Genomic DNA, 21808 nt, shown 5'->3' with positions numbered 1-21808 from the left:
CCACTCGGGTTGCCCGGCTCCCGCCCCCCGGCATCGCCGGGAGCCCCCGCCCTCGCCGCCTCTCTCCGCGCACCCGCCCCCCAGAGCCCAGCCCGGACTCGGCTTTCGCTCGCGCGGCGACCCGGCCGGCGCGCTGGCCCCGCCCCCGGAGCGCGCGGCTTATAAATACAGCTGCGCGGCGAACCGGGCCGGAGCGGAGAGGAGGTGCGGTTGTGAGTCTGAGATAGGAGCTGGGGACACCTCGGGCCTGGGGGAGCGCGGCCGCGGCGGCCGGCTGGCTGTAGTCGGAGGTCCGAAGGGAGTGACTCGGGCGCCCGGTGGGCTGCTTTCTTTCCGGTGCCTTTGATATTTTTTTTTTTCTTGCCTTTTGGTCCCGGCCGAGTGTCGCCCGCTGTCGCCCAGAGCGATTCTTCGGTCAGTTGTGGGGCGCGCGATCGCCTGGAGCTTTCCGGTGCCCCGAGCGCAGAGCAGGAGCGCGGGGCGCGAAGGAGAGGGGAGCGGAGCCGGCCGCCAACAAGGGGAGGGGGCCGGAGCTTGCCTGCCTCGCTCGCTCGCCCAAGCGGGTCCGCTCGCGCAGGGCGCAGTGCGCGCGCGATGAAGGCGGTGAGCCCGGTGCGCCCTTCGGGCCGCAAGGCGCCGTCGGGCTGCGGCGGCGGCGGCGGCGGCGAGCTGGCGCTGCGCTGCCTGGCCGAGCACGGCCACAGCCTGGGCGGTTCGGCGGCGGCGGCGGCGGCGGCGGCGGCCGCGCGCTGCAAGGCGGCCGAGGCGGCGGCCGACGAGCCGGCTCTGTGCCTGCAGTGCGATATGAACGACTGCTACAGCCGCCTGCGGAGGCTGGTGCCCACCATCCCGCCCAACAAGAAAGTCAGCAAAGTAGAGCTCCTGCAGCACGTTATCGACTACATCCTGGATCTGCAGCTGGCGCTGGAGACGCACCCGGCTCTGCTGAGGCAGCCGCCGCCGCCCGCGCCGCCGCACCTCCCGGCCGGGACCTGCCCGGCCGCGCCGCCGCGGACCCCGCTCACCGCGCTCAACACCGACCCGGTGAGAGGCCCCGGGGCGGATGCCGCGGGGGTCCGCGGGGAGGGCGACGGCCGGGTGGAGGCACGCGGGCGCTCCCTTTCCCCGGGGCAGGGCGGCGGAGAGTGACAGTTCGTCCTGCCGCTCCTCCCGGGGGCTGGGTGCAGCAAGCTTGGGGGCCGGCCGGGTGGGCGCGCGGGGCGGGAACCAGGGGCTGGGCGCCTCCTGGGCTGTCAAGTCCACTCGGTGCCCCCCCGGGGAAGGGGCGTCTCCCCCTGGGGCTGCAGGTTGGGGTGGGGGCATGCGTCGGCGGGCCAGCCTGGCTTCCGGGAACCGATGAGGAAGACCGGGAGGAGCGCGGTGGGGGCGCCCGCTAACCTTTCCCTCGGTGTCGGTTGCTGTTCCAGGCCGGCGCGGTGAACAAGCAGGGCGACAGCATTCTCTGCCGCTGAGCCGCGCGTCCCAGGTGAGCGCGCGTTTCCCTTCTCGGGTGGCCGGTCACCAGAGACATCCCGTCCCCGGGGCCTTCCGGTGTCAGGCACAGTGGTGTTCTTCGCCATCCCCCCACCCTACCCCACCCCCCGCCCCAGCATTTCTGAGGGCAGATTCCCAAGGAAGATTCATCTCTCTCTCTCTGCCACCCATTTAGTAAGTGAACCCGTACTTAGCTTCGAGAACTGGGAGACGGATCACCTCGTATCCCCGCCGCCCCCAGTGATCGGCCGGTCTCCTCGCCGAAGTGAGGGTACCCTCGTGGCCGTGGGGCCCGATGTCGCCCACCCCCTCCGCCCCCTACAGTCTGACACCCACGAAAGAGGACGCAGGCAGGGTCCCCGGAGTGGGTGCCCGGCGCGGGCTTCCCGGGGGCTCGCGACTGCCTGCATGGCGCCGGGCCGGGCGGCGGACTGCGGGTGTAGTCTGACCCGGTGGTTTGTTTTGGGTTGTTGATCAAGCATGTCTTGAGTTTGGTCGGTGGCGCCAGTTAGTCTGCAGCGGGAAGGTTCACACACCCCCTCTATTCATTCCTCTTCCACAGGTGTGCGGCCGCCTGAGCCCGAGCCAGGAGCCCTAGAGAGGGAGGGGGAGAGAGCAGAAGTTAGAGAAAAAGCCAACCGGAGGAAGGAAAAATGTAACAAAAAGATCAGCAAATCTTAGAAACGTTTCATTCGTCATTCCAAGAGAGAGGGAAGAAAAATAAAACTTTTCATCTTTGTTAAATTTTTTTTGCACGTTCATAAACATTCTACATACGTATTCTCTTTTGTCCCATTTATAACCGCTGTGAATTGTACATTTTTTGTGTTTTTTGGAGGTGCAGTTAAACTTTTAAGCTTAAGTGTGACAGGACTGATAAATAGAAGAATCAAGAGTAAATCCGACTGTTAGAAACCGACTTTGTGACCAAGGAGCTCAATTTTTGTTTTGAAGCTTTACTAATATACCAGAGCATTGTAGATATTTTTCTTTTTTTTGACATCTATTGTTTAAAATAGATGTTTATACGGAGGCAGGGAACTTTGTGTTCCCTGCAAGAATGTTACATATTGTATAGATAACTGAGTGACATTTCATACCATGTATATATAGAGATGCTCTATAAGTGTGAGAAAGTATATGCTTTAATAGACTACTGTAATTATAAGATATTTTTAATTAAATATTTTTTGTAAATATTATGTGTGTGTTTTTTTTTAATCTGTGGGAATATTTCTTTTGGAAAATTATTTTTCAGCTCAGTTGAAGAGCTCTTGATAATCTTGAATGTCTTTTCTGTTTGGTCTGGCTCTTAATTTGTTTTTGTCTACCGGTGGCCGGTAGACTCGGAAGTAACAGTTATAGCTAGTGATCCTGCATGACTGCATGAGATGTTTAATCACAAAATAAACTTGTTCTGAGTCCATTCAAATGTGTTTTCTTTAACCTAGATCGAAATCTTTGTATTTGAAGCCTACATGTGAAAAATGCGCTTTATCAGTTTTTAAGTACAGGGTTTGATAGTGTAATATATAAAGAGTAAGTGTGTGTTTTTCCTTTTTTAACCGAGGTCAAGATGGATTCGGAATGATTTTGCTTACGGGATGGGGAAATGCTTGGATCCTGATGAGTTTATGAAATCTACTGTTTTATCAAAGTGGAAAAATGCTTATCCTTCATTTTACACTAAAGCTTAATGTCACTGAGTTTCATGTCTGTACAGATTATTTAAATCATAGAAATGAAAAATGTTCTCTGCTTGCTACCAAAGGACAAACTCTTGGCAATGAACACTTTCTGCTTTCCTTCCTCCAAAGAATATTAATAGGCAACAGTGGGAGAAAAAAAAATTTAAGGCATAATGGCAAATCCTTCAAGCAGGGATAAAAGTCGATCTTCAAACATTAACTTAAGTAGACCAAAAATTCTGATGACCGCATCTAGATTATTTTTTTATAAAAATGATTTTCACTATAGCTATGTTAACCGCTAAACTACTGTCCAATCTCTTGTGATGTGTAACTTTTACATGTGACTATTAAAGTAGATTTATCTGTCTTGTACCGTGATTTCTGGTCTCATTTCTTCAAAACCTTAACACTTATTTTTAAGACTTTCTTTTCTCTTGAAGGAAGGTAGTATATTCTGGGTTAGATAGGACTGTCAGGGCTTGTGAACATTATGCATTTAATGTGATCAGTGCTCTACACACCAGTTAGATGGAATTTTTAGAGTGAGAATTAAGTAGGATTTAATTGGGTGCTTTGTAAATAGTTAGTCAACTGTGTGTGTAACGTGGTCTGTTTGATTTTTAAAAGGAAAGGATTTGTTTCAGCTTATACAAGAATAAAAGTATTACAAACCCAAGGGACTTTTTATGAGGTCAAAGTCAAATATTTATATGAATATGAAATATGGCCTCTAGTAAGTCAGTTGAAATGGCAATATCTCAACAGAAATGAACAAAGTTAATGCTGATAGATTCTAAAAAATGTAAGATTTTAAAAAATCTGTCCCCTGTCTCCTTCATGTTACCCCCTCAGCTTTGACATTTCACTGGTCTTAGGTATTTTTAGAATTTGATGTATTTGATGTTGAGACTTAAAAAGTCAAAGGACCACTTGTTTAGATGAGGTTTATTTTTATTTTTGATGTTATTCATTCTTGTCACACATCGAGGAAAACACAAGAACACTGCTGGAATTCCAAGTCTGAAGAATTCTAACGATTGCATTCTTTGTTATTAAGAAAGGGGACAATCCCTCCTTTTTATTTGGCAGCTTAATTTCAGTAGGAAGCAAGTCACATGTGCTCTGTTGGTTGGAGTTAGGCGTTTGTCAGGCCTAACTACCATATCCTTAAGTTTTTAAGCAGAGCTTAAACTTATGCTGGGAGATTGTACATCTCAAAATGAATATTCTTGATTTTTGAAGATAAGTCTTGCTCCTTAATTAATTTCATATTTGGGGCATGAAGAACCACTAAAAGGGGAAAAAGTATTATGGATGTTACATTTGAGAGACTTGACATTTTCCCCTCAGCCACTCACATAGCACTGAATGTCTCTAAAGAAGCTAAGTCACTGTTCACTAAATTTATATGCAGTTGTATAAGATAATACATTTTATTAAATGTTGGCTGTGTCCTAACCAAGTAACCAAATAAAAACATTTGTCATTTATCTATGTAGTTGTAATGATTCAGATAATTGGTTTCACAGAAAAATACTGACTTCTTTCATTTAGTTTGTCTGCCTTTAATGTATAGGCACAACCAAAGAGTAAGAATCGTTTATACCTACAAAGGGAAAAAAAACATCCCATGGTGAGATGTTTCTCATTGTGGTTTTAAAATCCTGAACATCTCAAGACATTTCATGTTGAAGGAGAAAAAACTTTCATTTCAAAAAACTAATATACTTTGGCATTGTATAAATCTTAAGTCTATTGTCAAGCTTTAACTGAATTTTTAGAACTTTTAAAAATTTTCACCCCATAATCTGTTGTATTAAATGCCTTCTATAATAATAAATCTTCACTGAGCAAAGGGTTCTGAAGTTTGTGGTTTTTAATTGACTTTTTACTGAGTTATGCAATTTTTCATGATCAAGAATGGGTCTTTTGATGGATCACCTCAATTATTTACAGTGTTCCTTACCAGGTGATGAAAAATGTGGCTTGAAAATGGTGATATGAACGAAAAGGAAATCTAGTTTGAATGCTAGAAAAATCTTGTTTACTCTTTGGTATGTGCTAGGAGAGGGAGCAAGAATTCCAAAAAGCCAACAGAATGATCCTCAGGGAAACTAGAACCCCCTCTCTCGCTCTCTCTCTCTCTCTCTCTCTCTCTCTCTCTCTCTCACACACACACACACACACAATAATGTTGACAGAAACTATTTTACAGTAGTGCAGAACCAAATAAAACTGGCTCTGTCTTTCTAGCTGATACACTTTAATTATATATATGTTAATCAGCCCAGATAGCCCTTGGGTCTCTACTGGGCCAAGGACCAACCCCTCCAGGTTTCTGAAGAGGGAAAAGCTTCTCCTTGCTGCTTTGCAAGTCCAGGAAATTAATTTACTCACCTCAGAATTAATCTTAATAGGGTTGCCCTCAGTAGGTACTCTTCAGACCCAGATGGTTTCTTTCAATTACAACCCATGACATTTTGCTAAAATATTAATTATATTAATTAGAACCATTGCCCAAAAGGTTTTAAAATTGTAATTTTACTTCGAGTTCTACCTTGAGCAATGATACAATAGATACTTGAAAAGATAAAACTCTTACAAAAGGGAACTCATTTGTTCCAGAGAGATGAACTGCAGTCGTAGAAACTTAATTAAAAGTGATTTTCAAATTTTTGATGAATTTTTTAAAAGTGTGTTTCTGTGTTCAAGTGCCTCCTTCATGATGATTTATATCCTGGCTATTATAAAAAATTTTGCTTAGGCGCTAAACTAGGGTCTGAACACATTGCCAAAGTTTTTTTATACTCACCGAAGCAAAGCAATTCGGTAGTCAGCTGCTGAAATTGACTCCGTCTTTCATAAGTCTCCACAATAAATTCACACAAGGGATATGAAAAAGGGGCCATAAAAACTGAAGTTAATTTGAAAAGCCCCTTTGAGTCCTTAAAAGAGTAAACACATCAGTTTCTCGGGAAGAAGAACAAAATATGTTACCTGTATTCCACTGGCTAAATGTGATTGAAAAGGAACTTAAAATATTTAAATAAAGAGACCGAAGACAAATTTTCCATATGAATTCACTGACTCTGAATGTTTTTCCAATAGGAAATCTCATACTTTAGAAAGAGATTTCCTAAAATATTACCAAGGTATTGGCAAAATATGCAAATTCCTGTTGAAACAGGATACCATTATTTGCTTTAAATGACTGTTTCTCAATTCATGATGATAAAAAGTTCGTGTTAGCACTTTTAGCATGCATATTAAATTCACATTCTAAAACTGCATCTTTTATTCCAATGTTTAATTTCCAAAAGAAGGTACTGCAGTCCTACAGTTGTTCTTCATGCAAATTCATGTATTTTAGAATGTTCCTTAAATATTTTCTTAAATATTTTAAGCATTTTTTAAAATATCTACTGCCCATTTCATAAACTTTAGCAGTCAACGGACAGACTGTAACTGTGTGTGTATGTGTGTGTTTATCTAAAAATAGTTAACCAACATACAGAAAAATAGGTTTGAAAAAGAAGTTTCACTCTAAAAAATAAGTAAATTGTTTTAACCTTCCTCCATTCTCTCTCCACTTTAATTCCTAAGATTGGCGATTTCCATGAAGATGTACCCTTCATTGTTTGGACTGCTGTGAGTTAGTCATGTCATGTTTAAGCATAAAGAATGATAGAAAATAAAGAGCAAGTAAATCAATTCTCATGTTTATCATCTCCTAGAATTTGGCTTAATCTCATAAGAAATCTGAAGAAAAAAAGAAAAGGCCTTGGGGGGTGGGGGGGGGAACTAACTTACATGGAAAACCTCAGAGAAAGCCAGAAAAAGAGATCTAAATTTGTAGACATAATTTTACACCTTACTTCAGCAATAAATCTAAATACTTTTGCACATGTTAAACCTGAGCTTGAGGCCATAATTTAAACAAAGTAGGCTCCTTAAAGGGCTTCCTTGGTGGCTCAGAGGTAGAGAATCTGCCTGCCAGTGCGGAAGACACAAGAGACGCTGGTTGGATCCCTGGGTCAGGAAGATCCTCTGAAGTAGGAAATGCAAACTTGCTCCACGATTCTGGCCTAGAAGAATTCCATGGACAGGGGAACTACAGTCCATGGGATAGCAAAGAGTCAGACACAACTGAGCACACACACAGGCTCCTTAAAACATTCGGCTATATGTGATTCTTCTTTGCATGTCCTACAGTGCTTTACCAGGGCCTGGTATAGTATTTGTTGCACTGAATTAAAGTTTTAGTCACTCAGTTGTGTCCAATTCTGTGCAAAACTATGGACTATAGCCAGGCTCCTCTGTCCATGGGATTCTCCAGGCAAGAATACTGGAGTGGGTTGCCGTGCCCTTCTTCAGGGGATCCTTCCAACCCAGGGATCCAACCCCTGGCCTCCTGCATTGCAGGCAGATTCTTTACCATCTGAGCCCCCAGGGAAGCCCATTAACAGAGGATCTGTCTTCCCAATGCTCTCAGTTACTCAGTTGCTGCTTCATCTACAGTGATTCACAGTTGAACTGGAGACCAGCATATCTACCTGCCTCTGGTCCTCTCTGCCACTGAAGTGCAGTAGAGTTGAAACAGCATTTAAGGTTTCTGCAAACTTGTCCCTCTTTCTGGATTTCCTATTGCCTTGGTCAATTTGGGCTGCCATAAGAAAGTAGCATTGACTGGATGGATTAAACAATAAATGTCTATTTCTCCCTGGTCTGGACGCTGGGAAGTCCAAGATCAGGGAGCCAGCCAGTTCTGTTCCTAAAAGTCGCCACTACTGCAAGATGAGCATAGCAATCCTCGTGCTTCCTTCAAGTCCCCACAGTCACACAGGGTGCTTGGCTTCCTCCTTGGAGCTGGACCATAAGATAAAAACAGAACCCAGGGCTAAGCAAGGTCCTCTTCCTGCCCCTGTGACCTGGATGGAAGGATCTTTCAACTCGCATTTCCATCAGTCCTTTCTCTCCTTTACTTCTGGCTGCCTTTAAGCATAGTCTATACTTCAGCTGCGGGCTTCTCTGGTGGCTCAGATGGTAAAGAATCCGCCTGCAATGCAGGAGACCCGGGTTGAATCCCTGGGTTGGGGAGATCCCCTGGAGAAGGGGATGGCTACCCACTCCAGTATTCTTGCCTGGAGAATTCCATGGACAGAGGAGCCTCATGGACTACAGTCCATAGCGTTGCAAAGTGTATCAGACAAGACTGAGCAACTAACACTTTTGCATGCTTCAGCTGCACCGAAGTTCTCGTCTCGTGGATACTAGCCAGTAGAGCAGGCTTCTCTCTCTAGTCCTGACAGAGTATGATTGATTTCCCGAGAGTTAACAAAAGAGCAGGCTCAAGAAGGACACACATGCAACATGGAGGGTGGAAGTGGGAGAGGGGACCTGCCCTGCCAGCCAAACCAGCTAAGTCCACTTGCCCATCAGTGGGTAGGGCGGAACTTGCTACATCCAAAATGGTGCGCTTTTTTGTGCTTTCTTTCCGCTGCAAGTGGTGTTACCCCCGCCTGGATCCCATCACCCACACTCCCAGTCTAGGCTGTTGCTGACCTCCTTCCTTCCCATCCTGTAATACCCAACCATCACCTCTGCTGCAAGAATTATAAGATGCCTCTCCCCTTCATCCCCCAAAGAGCCAACACACCCCATGCTATAGTATAATTATTTTCACATGTCTGTGTTTCCTGTAGCTTCCTGACCCTCTAGGGATTCCAGACCACAAAGTACTAGAAGAACATTCCTGTAACTCTCCGTGCCAGCAAATCTAGCAAATTCCTTACAACTCAACAGTGCAGTTGAGAGATTTTCATTATCTCTGAAAGCCTTTGGCTGCCTTAAATGTGGAAAACAGATAAGCTGTGTGCTCTTGAGAGTGAGGGAGTGTGTGGTCAGCCTTGGGCAGAGAGAATCAGAAGGAAGGGCTGAAGACAGGAGAGGCTGAACAGATGCTGGGTCTCCAAGAAACAAGAGACAATTCTGACCCAAGTTGGGATAAATAAACAAAGACACCTCAGTGCCAGATGTGAAAACATGGAGCAATGACCACACACAGGTGTGGGATGTGATGGGTCTGGGGTATAAGCAGGAAGATGGTGCAATGGGGTTCCTAAGTGTGTCATAGGCTACTCTGTTTCCCAGGACGTGGGGTCCATCAGCCACAAGAAATGCAGTGACTCCTCATGAGTCAGTTCTGAAAGAACACACCTGCTGCCCGAATAAGAATCCCTTTTCCAGATGGAAGCTTCATTACCTCTACTATGACCCAGGACCCTAGAAGCAGAATCAGATAATTAGTAACCTGCCATATGTCTTATACGGAGAAGGCAATGGCAACCCACTCCAGTACTCTTGCCTGGAAAATCCCATGGACGGAGGAGCCTGGTAGGCTGCAGTCCATGGGGTCGTGAAAGTCAGACACGACTGAGTGACTTCACTTTCACTTTTCACTTTCATGCATTGGAGAAGGAAATGGCAAGCGACTCCAGTGTTCTTGCCTGGAGAATCCCAGTCTGTGGGGTCCCACAGAGCTGGACACGACTGAAGCGACTTAGCAGCAGCATGTATCCCGTTTTCCAGTGAAGGAGACAGAAGATGACCCAGAGGTGAATGGTGGAGTCAGATCTAGAACCTGGTTTTTCCGTCTCTAATCCAGGACCACGAACCTCAGTATGGATGGATTCTGTCCCAGTATACTCTTAGGGGGTTTCTTTCAGCTCATATTCTCATCTACAAATTGCCCCATGCTGTCTCCTAAAAAGATGGAGTCCAAATCCTAAGCAAGTAGTCATTAAAAGCAGGACTGATCTGGTTGCCTTGTATTTCTTTCATGGTTGGTGGTTTAGCTGCTAAGTTGTATCCAGCTCTTGAGACCCTGTCGACTGTGGCCCTCCAGGCTCCTCTGTCCAGGGAATTCTCCAGGCAAGAATACTGGAGTGGGTGGCCATTCCCTTCTCCAGAGATCTTTCAATTGTTGTATTCTGGCTGCCCTTTAAAAAGGAGAACAGAGGTAAAGTACTTTTATAACGAGAATCAAAGCTCTTTGACAAAGGAGCAAAGGCAATTCTGTGAAGCAGGGATAGTCTTTTCCATGAGTGATGCTGGGACAACTGGATGTCCACATGCCAAAAAAAAAAAAATGAACTTAGTTTCAGAGCTTACACCTTTCACAAAGAATAACTCATAATGGGTCATAGACCTAAATGTAACGTGGAAAACTAGAAAGCTTCTGGAAGGAAACGTAGGAAGAAATCTGTGTGACTTTCGGTTTGGTGATGAATTTTTAGATCCAACAACAGAAAGCATGAGACTTGAACCCTAGGTTGCGGTCGTTCAGTCGCTAAGTCATATCCAACTCTTGTGACCCCATGGACTGTAGCCTGCCAGGCTCCTCTGTTCATGGAATTCTCCAGGCAGGAAATACTGGAGTGGGTTGCCATTTCCTTCTCCAGGGGATCTGCCGCTTCCCAACACAGGGGTGAAACCTGGCTCTCCTATACTTTACCACTGAGCCACCAGGAAGCCCAAATCCTGTGTTATCCTCCAGCGTTTTATCCCTTGCATCCATTCAACAGAAGCAGCGTGGTGTGGGAGGGGTCATGGACTATGTGGTCAAGGCAAAAGAAGTGGATGCTACTCAGAGCTCTGCAACTAATTAGCTGTGTCCCCTCAGACAAGTAACTTTTCCATGTTCCAATAGCCTCATCTGTGAAATGAGAATTACCTATTATTGCATAGAGGTTTCTTGAAAGGTACAAAGAAAGTAACATATGTGAAAATTTTATAAGACAATGGTTATAATTTTGGTATATATAAAAAAAATCTGAGGGACTTTCCCTGGTGGTCCAGTGGTGAAGAATCCACTTTCCAATGCAGAGGATGTGGGTTCCATCCCTGGACAGGGAACTAAGATTCCCACATGCTGGCAGGGCAACTAAGCCTGTCTGCCACACACTACACCTGAGAGAAGCCTGAGTGCAAGTGTGAAGATTCCACATGCCACCACTAACACCTGACGTAGCCAAAAAATGAAAAATACATCTGGAGAGAGTTTTCAGTTTTCGATTCCTGAGTTCCACCCCTCCGTCCCTCCCCTCCACCGAGACTGACTCATCAGGTATAGTGTCGGAACCAGGAAACTGCATGTCAGTGTTCCCCCAGGAATCTAAGGCAAGTCTCCCAGGAACCCCACTTCAAGAAACAGGACTGTAAGCCATAAAATGCCATATAGGTTTAGGCTGTTGTTGCTATGCCACGCATGGTGGGTTTCTCCTTCTTTTTATAGCACTTTCTAATTTTTCCTTCCATGGTGGCTTAGATGATAAAGAATCTGCCTGCAATGCGGGAGACCCGGGTTTGATCCCTGGGTCGGGAAGATCCCCTGGGGAAGGGAATGGCAACCCACTCCAGTATTCTTGCCTAGAGAATTTCATGGACAGAGGAGCTTGGTGGGCTACAGTCCATGGGGGTCGAAAAGAGTCAGACATGACTGAGCAACTAACACTCTCACTTTCCAGGTGAAGTAAAAAGCAGAGATTAATACAATATCATGTTTTACCCATCCCACTGAATCTTAAGTTTTCTAAGGAAAGATACAAAAGAAAGAGATCAATTTCTACCCTCTTATACATCATTCCAAAATTTAGGTTCCCTTACCACATGTATGTATTGACTTAAAAAATGTCTGGAGAAGATGAGCCTGCACAGGCAACAATGAGCAGTATTTCTTTAATAGTAAAGAGATTCTTCTGGATAAACAGATTTAGGAAAAAATGTTTCATTTCTCCTGGTACATTATATATCATTCTAAGAGACTAACTTTAACATGATGTAAAAAAAATACTGTCTAACTGGTCTTGCTCCAATCTGTTGTGTTAGACTTGGAACTGTCCTAATTCATGGCTAGCAAATGTTAAAATACCATACGCATGTAAAGTTGGGATACGATATAATTGTACCTTCATTTCACATAATAGATTTCTTCTTGCTAAAATTATATGATTTTTATGAATCATAAAAAGCAGTGGAGACAATGGCTTCCATTCTTCTAAAGCTGTGAATAAGAACTTTAAAAAAGGAAGCATTAGGAAGTCTGTGGAATTAGGTTGTGCACTCTGCCACTTACTGTGTGGCACTGGGCAAGGTACTTAACCTCTCTGAGCCGTATTAAAACTTTTTTTTATAATGGGATTACAATAGTTATCAGTAAGAGTCTTTATGACTCTTCATGAGGATCATGTGTGCAAAGCCCCTAACTTCGTGCCAGCCACAGGAACTATTCAATACAGGCTAGTTTCTTTCTTTTAATCATTCGCACCTCTATTCATATTCTAAGACCTAAGAATGTGCTTGCCCTCCTCCCACATGAAAATGGGATTAACAAGCATGGAGGAGCAAGGGATGTGTGTGTATCTGGGTCCTCAGGATGCAGGGCAAGGATTTCAACAACACATCAACCTTTCTGGGAAATCAAGATTTTAAACCTTCTAAACGCACAAACTATTTTCTGTGCCATTTCTTTTTTTCCAGAATAACCCGGAGGTACCTACATACAAAAGATATAAATGACCTACATGTTGATGGACAAAGAAGGATTTGAGGAAAGGTGGGAGTCTGAAGAGCAAGAAAGAACTGCCGTGGTAAGAAAGCAGAGAAAAACAGATGAAGGCTTACAGGAAATTAAAACGGTGGCCTAATAGCTGTTGATCTTGCTGTTAACATGATCAGCCAGAAGGCTTGTTTGCTTTGTGATCTACTTTCTGATATTAGTAGATAGCTAAGGGCTACTGGACTGAGACAGATGCTAAGGATGGGCCAGAGGGAGCAACTCCCTACATAAACTCCCAGATTCAGGGCTGAATAATCTGGCACCCAAAAATATTCTCCTGGTAGCGACACAATTTTGAAAACCAAACATATACCACTGGAGTGGTACACAAGAGTCCAGGTGGTATTTAAGAGAGAAACGAAAATTAAAAACAGCATTAAAAATTGTGTATCTCGTCATGGCTTAGAAAAGCGTACCTTTTACAATGCATGTTTAATATAATTTCTGATAGCTATGCTTTATCATAAACTAAAGTTTATCACTATGCAGTTACAGGAGAAGGCAATGGCAACCCACTCCAGTACTCTTGCCTGGAAAATTCCATGGATGGAGGAGCCTGGTAGGCTGCAGTCCACGGGGTCGCACAGAGTTGGACACGACTGAAGCAACTTAGCAGTAGCAGCAAAACCAAGATTAATTCAATAAGGTAAAGAAATCAAGGTCAATTGCCATACTTCACTGAATCATAAAATAAGAATTTTGAAGTAAATTCAAATGCCCTTACTTTACTGAGAAGAAAACTGAGACTCTAAAATGTAAAAATGAGCCTTTCGTAAGATGACTTAATGGAGGGGCAGAGCTGCCAGCAAAATTCAGGACTTCCAACCTGCAGTCTCCTTAATTTTATTAAGTTCAACGGATTTATGGTTATTTATCTCATCGGGTTCTTATTTGTTGCATGTATATTTCTTTTTTCTTGCGGATCATTTTCCTCTCAAAAAAATTGTGTAAATACAGCCATTTCTCTTTTTCTTTCTTGCTTTTTTTCTTCATTTATAATTTGAGGATTGGGGTCATTCCTGAGAGAGCTATGTTCAGGAGAACAATTTTTTTTTTTTTAAAATTCTGGAGATGACTGCTCTGGAAAACAGAAATGTATCATTTTGCCTAGAATTATTTTGAGATGAAAGATCTCAGGATTACTCTGGATTCTGTTATTCTACAAGTGGATTCCATGGGTGCATGCTAAGTCGTTCAGTTGTGTCCAACTCTTTGTTACCCTATGGGCCATAGCCCACCAGGCTCCTCTGTCCATGGGATTGTCTAGGCAAGAATATTGGAGAGGAGTGCTGTGCCCTCCAGGGGATCTTCCCAACCCAGGGATAGAACCTGAGTCTCTTGCATTGACAGGCAGGTTCTTCACCACTAGCGCCACCTGGGTAGCCTCCAAATAGACTACAAGGACACTTAAAGAAAGCTCCAGACTTCCTTTATGATCCTATGGAGTAATAGAGACCCTGTTAATTTGTTTATCAATTTGCAGCTTTAATTTCATGACATGTGAAACACTAGTAAAAAAATAATCTCCTTAATCTCCTGCCTCAATATTTTGGAGAATACAGAGAAATACACTATCACTGTAGAGCAGTTAGCTCTTGCCAAGTCTGGTTTTTAATACGATACATATGAAGAGAATCCTCTATTTGCCAACATCTATAAAGGGACAGATTTCCTCAGCTCCATGGTAATTGTTTAATATTAAACCAGTCCAAAATTTCAGGACATGTTTCTCAGAAACCCTTTGTCTAGCATCAGTTGTGGACCTAGACAATATAGCAGCTGTTAATTCTAGGTTGCAGAAACAAAAATAAAATAAAAAAGATAATGTGCCGATTCCTAGGATGGGAAGTTCCCCTGGAGAAGGGATAGGCTACCCACTCCAGTATTCTTGGGCTTCCGTGGTGGCTCAGATGATAAAGAATCTGCCTGCAATGTGGGAGACTTGGGTTCAATCCCTGGGTTGGGAAGATCCCCTGAAGGAGGGCATGGCGACCCATTCCAGTATTCTTGCCTGGAGAATCCCCACAGACAGAGGAGCCTGGCAAGCTACAGTTCATAGGGTCGGAAAAAGCAACTAAGTGCAGAAGGGAAATTCTTCAATGCAATCGAACTTGTTGAAGAAGTAAAAAAATAAATAAATAAACGTCAGTTCTTTTTAAAAATAAAAAATATGCTCAAAATCAATGGAGTTCAACTTTTAAAAGGCAACATCTAGATTCTTTAAGTATTTGAGGTTTTCCAGGTAACTTGACATGATTTTAAAATGCTTTTAATACAAAAGGAACTAGAGTGAAAATAATTACTTAAAACCAGGTCAGATATTTTTAAAAGATCATTATGAGCTTTGCAATACCATTTCAGGGTTGATTTTAACAATACAATTCCTTTCTGTTCACGGTTTTTCCCTGCCAAATGACATAGAAGAACTTTTCTGGGAGGCTATATTAGTAATAAGCACCTGATATCAGACTTTTTAGGAAACAGGATCACAGAGATGAACCCTGGGATGAAATCCTAAACTCTGCAAGACTGGGTTGAGGACTCTGCTTTGCTTTCTACCCAAGTGCTTCACGCCTCTTCCCCTCCAGCAGTGTTTTTCCTCCTCCACCCTACCTGCCCCCAGCCTCCCTGAAACCCCAATCTCCCAGGAGCTGGGGCATGTCCTTCCCATCACAAGCTTTCTTCTGCAAGCACTGGAAAATCTCAGAGAGAGTAAGAGAATCCTTTGCTCCCACATCCTGTGATTCTCAGTCCCTGTGCAATTTACCAGGTAGGGAGAGACTGCACCCTCTTTGTGGGGAGGGTCTTGTTTATTTCAGAATATCAGCCAACTCTCTTACAAGGCCGACAAAGCACGTGGGCAGTCTCTCCACACCACCCTGCACGGCCATTGCTCCTGTGTCTCGGCTGTGACTTTGCTGACATAGGCATCGCAGGTTTTCAATCCCTAAATCACGTGGCATGAGGCTTCCGTGGTGGGCAAGAGGCCCCCACTTGCCCTCCATATCACCAAAGCTCATTAGATCCCATGAATCAAATATCTGCTTTGACAGATATTAAACACGCAGTTCTAGAAGCACACACTTCTGGCTCAGCTAACCCTTGCAGGATGTGAGTTTTGATAAACCTGCAGATTTTCTATTGACATTCCTCAGGTTACAGGCTTTCCTGGTCCGACAGGCAGTGTCAGCTATCTGCTGCCCTCTTTTGAGTCTTAGGGCACACTGCAATCACAAACAGAGCCCATTTCCTGCAGGAGCCTCTTCTGCCTGTCAGGGTAGGAGTGGGTGGATGGGCAGGTTCAAGCTTCTAGCTTGGTTTTCTGATGACCAGCAAGGGCTATTCCAGTGGTGTTATAATGGTACTTTAACCACTCTGACGGTTTTCTTCTGTGTCGATAGCAAAAACCATTTTCTACAACAACAAAGCAGCAGATGAATTACAAGACAGGCTATTGTTCCGTTTTGTTTTGTTTTCTTATCTTATCCCAATTTGTCACCTGGACCAGTGCCCCTCAGGGCTGATCTATTTATTCCCCTAAAGTACTCACACACGTTTCTGGCTCTAAGGATATTATTGAAAGGAAGGTGTGTGCCTGAATACATTCCCAATGCCCGTCCAGCTGAACACATCTGCCCTTCTAGGACAATGATCAGGCTGAGGTCCTCACAGAGGAGACAGTAGTAGTAGTAGGGTTAGTTGCTCAGTTGTGTCCAACTGTTTGTGACCCCATAGACTATAGCGCATCAGGCTCCTCTGTCCATGGGATTCTGAGTGGGTTGCCATTCCCTTCTCCCTTGCTGACACGGGGATCGAACCTGGGTCTCCTGCATTGCAGGTGGATTCTTAGCCGTCTGAGCTACAGGGAAGCCTCAGAGGGGACAGAGTCACAGACAGATCAGAAGGTCTTGCAGGAAGTTAGACCTGCTGGGCTGGGTACAACTCATTAATACACCTTTGCCCCACCCCCCTCCTACCTGTCTACCAGCTCCTCTTGGCTGTGGTTGTATCATTCCCACAGACCATCTGTATAATGGTTTCTTCCCCGAATCCTCCCTGTTAGCATCTCACCGCTCTGTCCCCATGGCTGCTGGTCATCTCTCCTGTTTCCTTGTAGCAAACTAAAATAGGAAGCAATAGGTAAGAAGATGCTCACTCAAAGTAAAACAGAAGAAACGATTGTCATCTTTCCCTCAAAATCACGGGGCTTCTTTGGAGAATGAGAAGATGGCAACAACGTAGTGCTCAGAAAAACCATGAGAAACCATGGCCAAGGATCCCGGTCTATCAGAAAGCTGACATCTGTCTACTCTTTTATGGCAATCTCTTTGTGTGTCTCTCTCATGCTTCTTTGAGCTCCACCCAACCCCCATGGCAGTCTCTTATTGAGAATGGCTGCCCTCAGACCACGGAGATGGAAAAGTGATCCCACTGTAGCTCCAGGTGGGGAAAAGAATGGATGGTACTGTCTTCCCCCAGCTGAAAGAAATCCTGAATTTGTCTGATGGCCCAATCAGGCCCCAAGAAGATTAAAGTGCAGGGAACATTCAGAAACTCTCACTCTGCACCAGGGCTGGCTTCCTGGGTGTGTAGCCTGTGGGGTTGTTTACAGTCCTGCCCTTAGAAGAGCCCACACTTAGCCGAATGCTTTGCTGTCATTGTCTTGAAATTCTTCAGACTTTTTGAGCATGGGGCCCGCATTTTCTCTTGGCACTGGGCCCTACAAATTGCCTATCTGTTCCTCTGCAGCCTAGTTCTGAAGTATCCTATTGTGCCTGAAATGGTGGGTTGAGAAACATTTACTTACTTGGCAGGGGGTGGGGGGTGGGTGGCGGAATGATGTGAGCTTCACCTTCTACCTGCATTGGTTCTCTTAGCCGAAACACCTGCCTGTGAGGGTAATGCTACGTGCCTGACTCTTCTATTCCCAGGGCCGGCAGGCTTGGTCAGTTATGGAAAGGGAAAGTTTCCATGGAGAACTGTGTGATGTGCCTGGAAGGAATCATCTTAGCGCGAAGAAAGATACTGAGAAATTCTGCTCCAGGGAGATAGTTCAGTAAAAAGAGAGGTTCACAAACAACTCCCAGGGGTCATCCTGTTGTGTCTAGAAGAAAGAGACAAGAAAAACCGTTTCTTCCAGATTCTTCCTTTTCAACTGAAGCCACGAGGCCCCTGGCACACACTCAGCCGATGTTTTTTATGTCTTCTGCAGTTTACTCTGAATCCTTCTCGAGCTGTTGCAGAGAGGCACTACATCACCACAATTTATTTCATTACGATGCCATGTCATAGCATATATCTCCTGTTCACAGTAGGTTGACAAGGCATTGCGTTTGTGTACGAGCATATATGGATACATATTACCACAATTGCGGGGGAATAGTATTTATTGAGTGCCCACTACCTTATTAGATGCTACAGACAGAACTGTGAGGGCACATATAACAATTTAATAACAGGGGGGAAGAAAGATACTCTTTCTATTTAATTCGGCTTGCAGAAAAACAAAACAAAACCCAAAAAGAGACTACTTGATATTTCCTCTCTGTGCCTGCTGGATGGTGGCAAGAAAGACCTCTAAAGCACATAGAGCTCTTATCTTTGTTCATTCCCCAAAGAATAATAGATCAGTCAGAGCTCTGATGCTGTTTTAATAATGTACAATTTACAATTCATTGGTTACCAAGCACTCATGGTATAATTAATTTTACAGACCTGTTCAGCAAATCCACATGGTTTTGTACAATATGGGGAGTGGGGGAGGGGGGAGAAGTATTACCAGGAGGAGGTGGAGGCTGGGGGGAGAGTGAAAGAAAAAAGCCATCTTTCCTCCTCTTTCAAAGTAACTGAGTCCTGCACCAGCTGCACAGATTGGCAGGCAACTGTAGGCTATAGGAGAGATTGAGTTTGATGCACAAGAATCTCCCCACCAAAAAGCTTTGGACCAGCAAAAATGACTATATTCAGTCTCCTGGGAAGTGCTCACTGAGGAAGCATGGGGACTAACCACAGAGCAACATCAAGCCATCACTCTTAGAAGGAAGCTGCCTACTTCCTAACTACACTCTTGCATGAATAAAATCTAAAGCTGCATGTGATCACCCCCTCCCTTTCAAAAATGTGTAGCAAAAACAAGAGTACCAACTGGGGGTGGAGGGGCTGGGAGAGGAGGGACAAAGATTCCCTGACTGTTTTCACGACCCTCCAGAGGGCCATCATTTACTTGAAAGGGCCTCTGGAAATTCACAGAGAATTCTCAAAGCCAAAGAAAATTCACAGGAAACCTGTCTAAGTGTATTTCTGATCAACGATCTGCTTTGTTTTAAATCTTTGCTCTGAACTTTTTGGATTTCCCCAAAATATACATAATGTTTTAGGTTAAAATCAGTCTGTCCAAAAAGGAAAATCTGCTCAATTATGTATCGCTGTCCTTAAAAACAAGAACATTAAAATTTTTTAAAAAGTGCAGAGGCGCTCAACATACTTCTGTTTATTTCTAAAGTCTGTTTCTCTCTTTACTGTGGATTCTAAGGCACCCAGAATGGGACATAAACACATGCAGGGCAGAAATTCTGCACCAGCACCAAGTGATAATCACTTAGGTGCTCATGTCCTGCACAGTAAGGAGGCCAAGAACAGCACAGATGGAGACTCAGACCCCAGCTTTGTCCCTTGCTAGGTGCTTGCATGCTAAGTCGCTTAAGTCGTGTCCGACTCTTTGCAATCCCATGGACTGTAGCCTGCCAGGCTCTTCTGTCCATGGACTTCTCCAGGCAAGAATATTGGAGTGGGTTGCTGTGCCCTTCTTTTGAGTATCTTCCTGACCCAGCGATCGAACCCACGACTCCTGTGCATCTTGCATCGAAGTCAGGTTCTGTGCTGCTGAGCAACCAGGGAAGCTCTAAGGTATTTTGTTGGAAAGGTCATTTAACCTCTTGAGGGCTTAGTTTTCCCATCAATAAAAATAAAGTTGAAACACTGACTTGTTCACAGACTTGTTGAAGAGCTAAGGGAGATCATTTGTATATATCCGTCAGCATAATGCCTTACTTTTGGTGGGTGTCAATAGTAAACGGTCATTGTCATTCTGTTGATGTTATTCAATCATGGTTAGTCATTTTGCTATGCTCAATGACTCTTTTTTTTTTTTTTTTGCTCTTTTTTGCAGCCTGGATAATAACCAGAGGAGACATCGACCAACATTGACTCCATCTGATCTGGGATGCTGACACAGTGCCGATGCTTTCTAGCCTCCCACCAGGGAGGGGGACTAGAATGGGGGGCGGGTGGTGGTGAAGGTCTATGATTATTTTGAATAACCAAGCCTAAAGTAGTCCTGTTCAGAGTAGCCTGAACTTCCCTTCAATGGAATTCCAAATGGGTTGCTTAACAAAGGTGGGATATCGTCTCCATTCGCATATTAAAGTGCTTTCCAGAGCTGAGACACCACACAAAACAAGTTCAGCAAGGGAATGAGGGAGTAGGCGGCATACTGCAGGGGTCGGTCAAAGACATTATGCTGCCCACCCTCTGGAGTTGGTCTCCAACAAGGCTCCTTCTGCCTGGTGCTGCTGGAGCCAATAGGAGACCGAGGTGGTTTAGAAGCAAAGTATCATTCTTCAATGAAAGAATGGAGCGGTATGAGCTCATGATCGAGAGCAGGAGTGAGCTGATGTAATAACATTAGTAATAAAGTGCACAATAAATGCAATACGCTTGAATCAGCCTGAAACCCCACCCCCCACCCCGAGTTCGTGGAAAAGTTGTCCCTCACAAAACCGGTCGCTGATGCCCACTGATCTAGAGTGCCCACCGGTCAAGGGCCGAGCTGCGGAGCCGCAGTCTCTGCACACGGCCCTCCGCCCTCACCTGGGACTTTGGTTTCCGGGCAGCGAGTCTGCGCACGGCCCGCTGAGGGGAGGTGTGCGGAGCAGCCATTTTACACCAGGAACGCCCGCTGCCGGGCCTCTGCACTCGGCTCCCTGTCAGCAAGTGAAACTGGAAGAACAAAGGAAAAGAGAAAAGCAGGTTAGACTTTATTATCCAGATTCTGTTTTTATTCCCTGAGGGGATTGTTCAAGGGCTTTGCCTGTTTCCATCAGGCCAGCTGTAAAGGGACCGCTTCTCCTTTAATGGACATCCAGGATAAGGCGGCGCGAGGCGGGGGCACAGTGGTAAAGAAACCGATGCAGGAGATGCAGGAGACGAGGGTCTGATCCCTGTCTGGAAGATCCCCAGGAGGAGGACATGGCAACCCACTCCAGTATTCTTGCCTGGAGAATCCGGTGGACAGAGAACCCTGACGGGCTAGGGTCCGTGGGGTTCCAATGAGTCAGACACCACTGCGCCGCAAAACAACAGGAGAGTTTATGGCAAGAATGGAAGGCCCCCAAGAGCGTAAGGGAATGGAGAACACCATTGCTTGTGTTCAGTTCAGTTCAGTTCAGTTCAGTTCTGTCGCTCAGTCGTGTCTGACTCTTTGCAACCCCATGAACTGCAGCACGCCAGGCCTGCCTGTCCATCACCAACTCCCAGAGTCCACCCAAACCCATGTCCATCCAGTCGGTGTTGGACATAGAGTTTAATATTTCCTGGATGCTCTCCTAAATGCTTTGCGTGTGTTAGTTCATTTAATTTCTCATAATTCTGGTTGCAGTCCCCATTTTACAAATGAGAAACATGAGGCACAGACAGGGTAAGTCCAAGGGGACAGATTCTTTTTTCCTGTCAACCTAAGTGACAGCTCTGCAGCTACTAAGATCATCAAGATGGGTGTTCTACTCGGGACTGGGGCTGAAAAGAGCAATGGCTTAAAATATTGTTGTGAGATTACAAATTATAGCCACTTCTAGTTGGAAGCTTGGAGAAAGCTGGTGGAACATTCCCAAGCCAGGAGGATTTGGGGGGTGTGGGGGAGGGGCGGAGGTGGGAGGAGAGGGGGAGGGTCTGAAGTAGAGAACACCTGTCCTGTCCTCTGGTGACTCCTTAAGGGTGTTGACAAGGGGCG

At 45.1% G+C, this 21808-nt stretch overlaps 1 protein-coding gene and 1 long non-coding RNA gene across 4 annotated transcripts; both read left to right on the top strand.

Annotated features, from left to right (window-relative positions):
• The first annotated feature begins 94 nt into the window (after nt 1–94).
• On the top strand, nt 95–3563 carry ID4 (inhibitor of DNA binding 4). Of its 3 annotated transcripts, none has more exons than XM_069564039.1 (3): nt 95–1044; nt 1428–1486; nt 2057–3563. In XM_069564039.1, the coding sequence occupies exons 1-2, from the start codon at nt 595–597 to the stop codon at nt 1470–1472; spliced, it is 495 nt and encodes a 164-aa protein (XP_069420140.1). In that variant the 5' UTR covers nt 95–594; the 3' UTR covers nt 1473–1486; nt 2057–3563. The 3 variants fall into 3 exon arrangements, with proteins under 3 accessions (XP_069420140.1, XP_070145523.1, XP_070145524.1); XM_070289422.1 differs by having other exon boundaries at nt 136–1044; nt 1670–3563; XM_070289423.1 differs by having other exon boundaries at nt 191–1044; nt 3065–3563.
• A 5949-nt stretch (nt 3564–9512) lies between these two features.
• On the top strand, nt 9513–20522 carry LOC138425760 (uncharacterized). Its single transcript, XR_011251384.1, has 4 exons — nt 9513–9799; nt 12723–12832; nt 13291–13447; nt 19970–20522. It is a non-coding gene; the product is annotated as an uncharacterized lncRNA (long non-coding RNA).
• Nucleotides 20523–21808: the final 1286 nt, after the last annotated feature.

Source organism: Ovis canadensis, chromosome 20 (assembly GCF_042477335.2).
Source record: "Ovis canadensis isolate MfBH-ARS-UI-01 breed Bighorn chromosome 20, ARS-UI_OviCan_v2, whole genome shotgun sequence".
Classification (NCBI taxonomy): Eukaryota; Metazoa; Chordata; class Mammalia; order Artiodactyla; family Bovidae; genus Ovis; species Ovis canadensis.
The sequence above is the reverse complement of the archived record's forward strand: the minus strand, read 5'-3'. Positions and strand labels throughout refer to the sequence as shown.

Coding starts and splice junctions, on each gene's coding strand:
- ID4 (XM_069564039.1), top strand. CDS start 595: ATGAAGGCGGTGAGCCCGGTGCGCCCTTCGGGCCGCAAGGCGCCGTCG. Junction 1,045..1,427: donor CCGCGCTCAACACCGACCCG/GTGAGAGGCCCC, acceptor TTGCTGTTCCAG/GCCGGCGCGGTGAACAAGCA.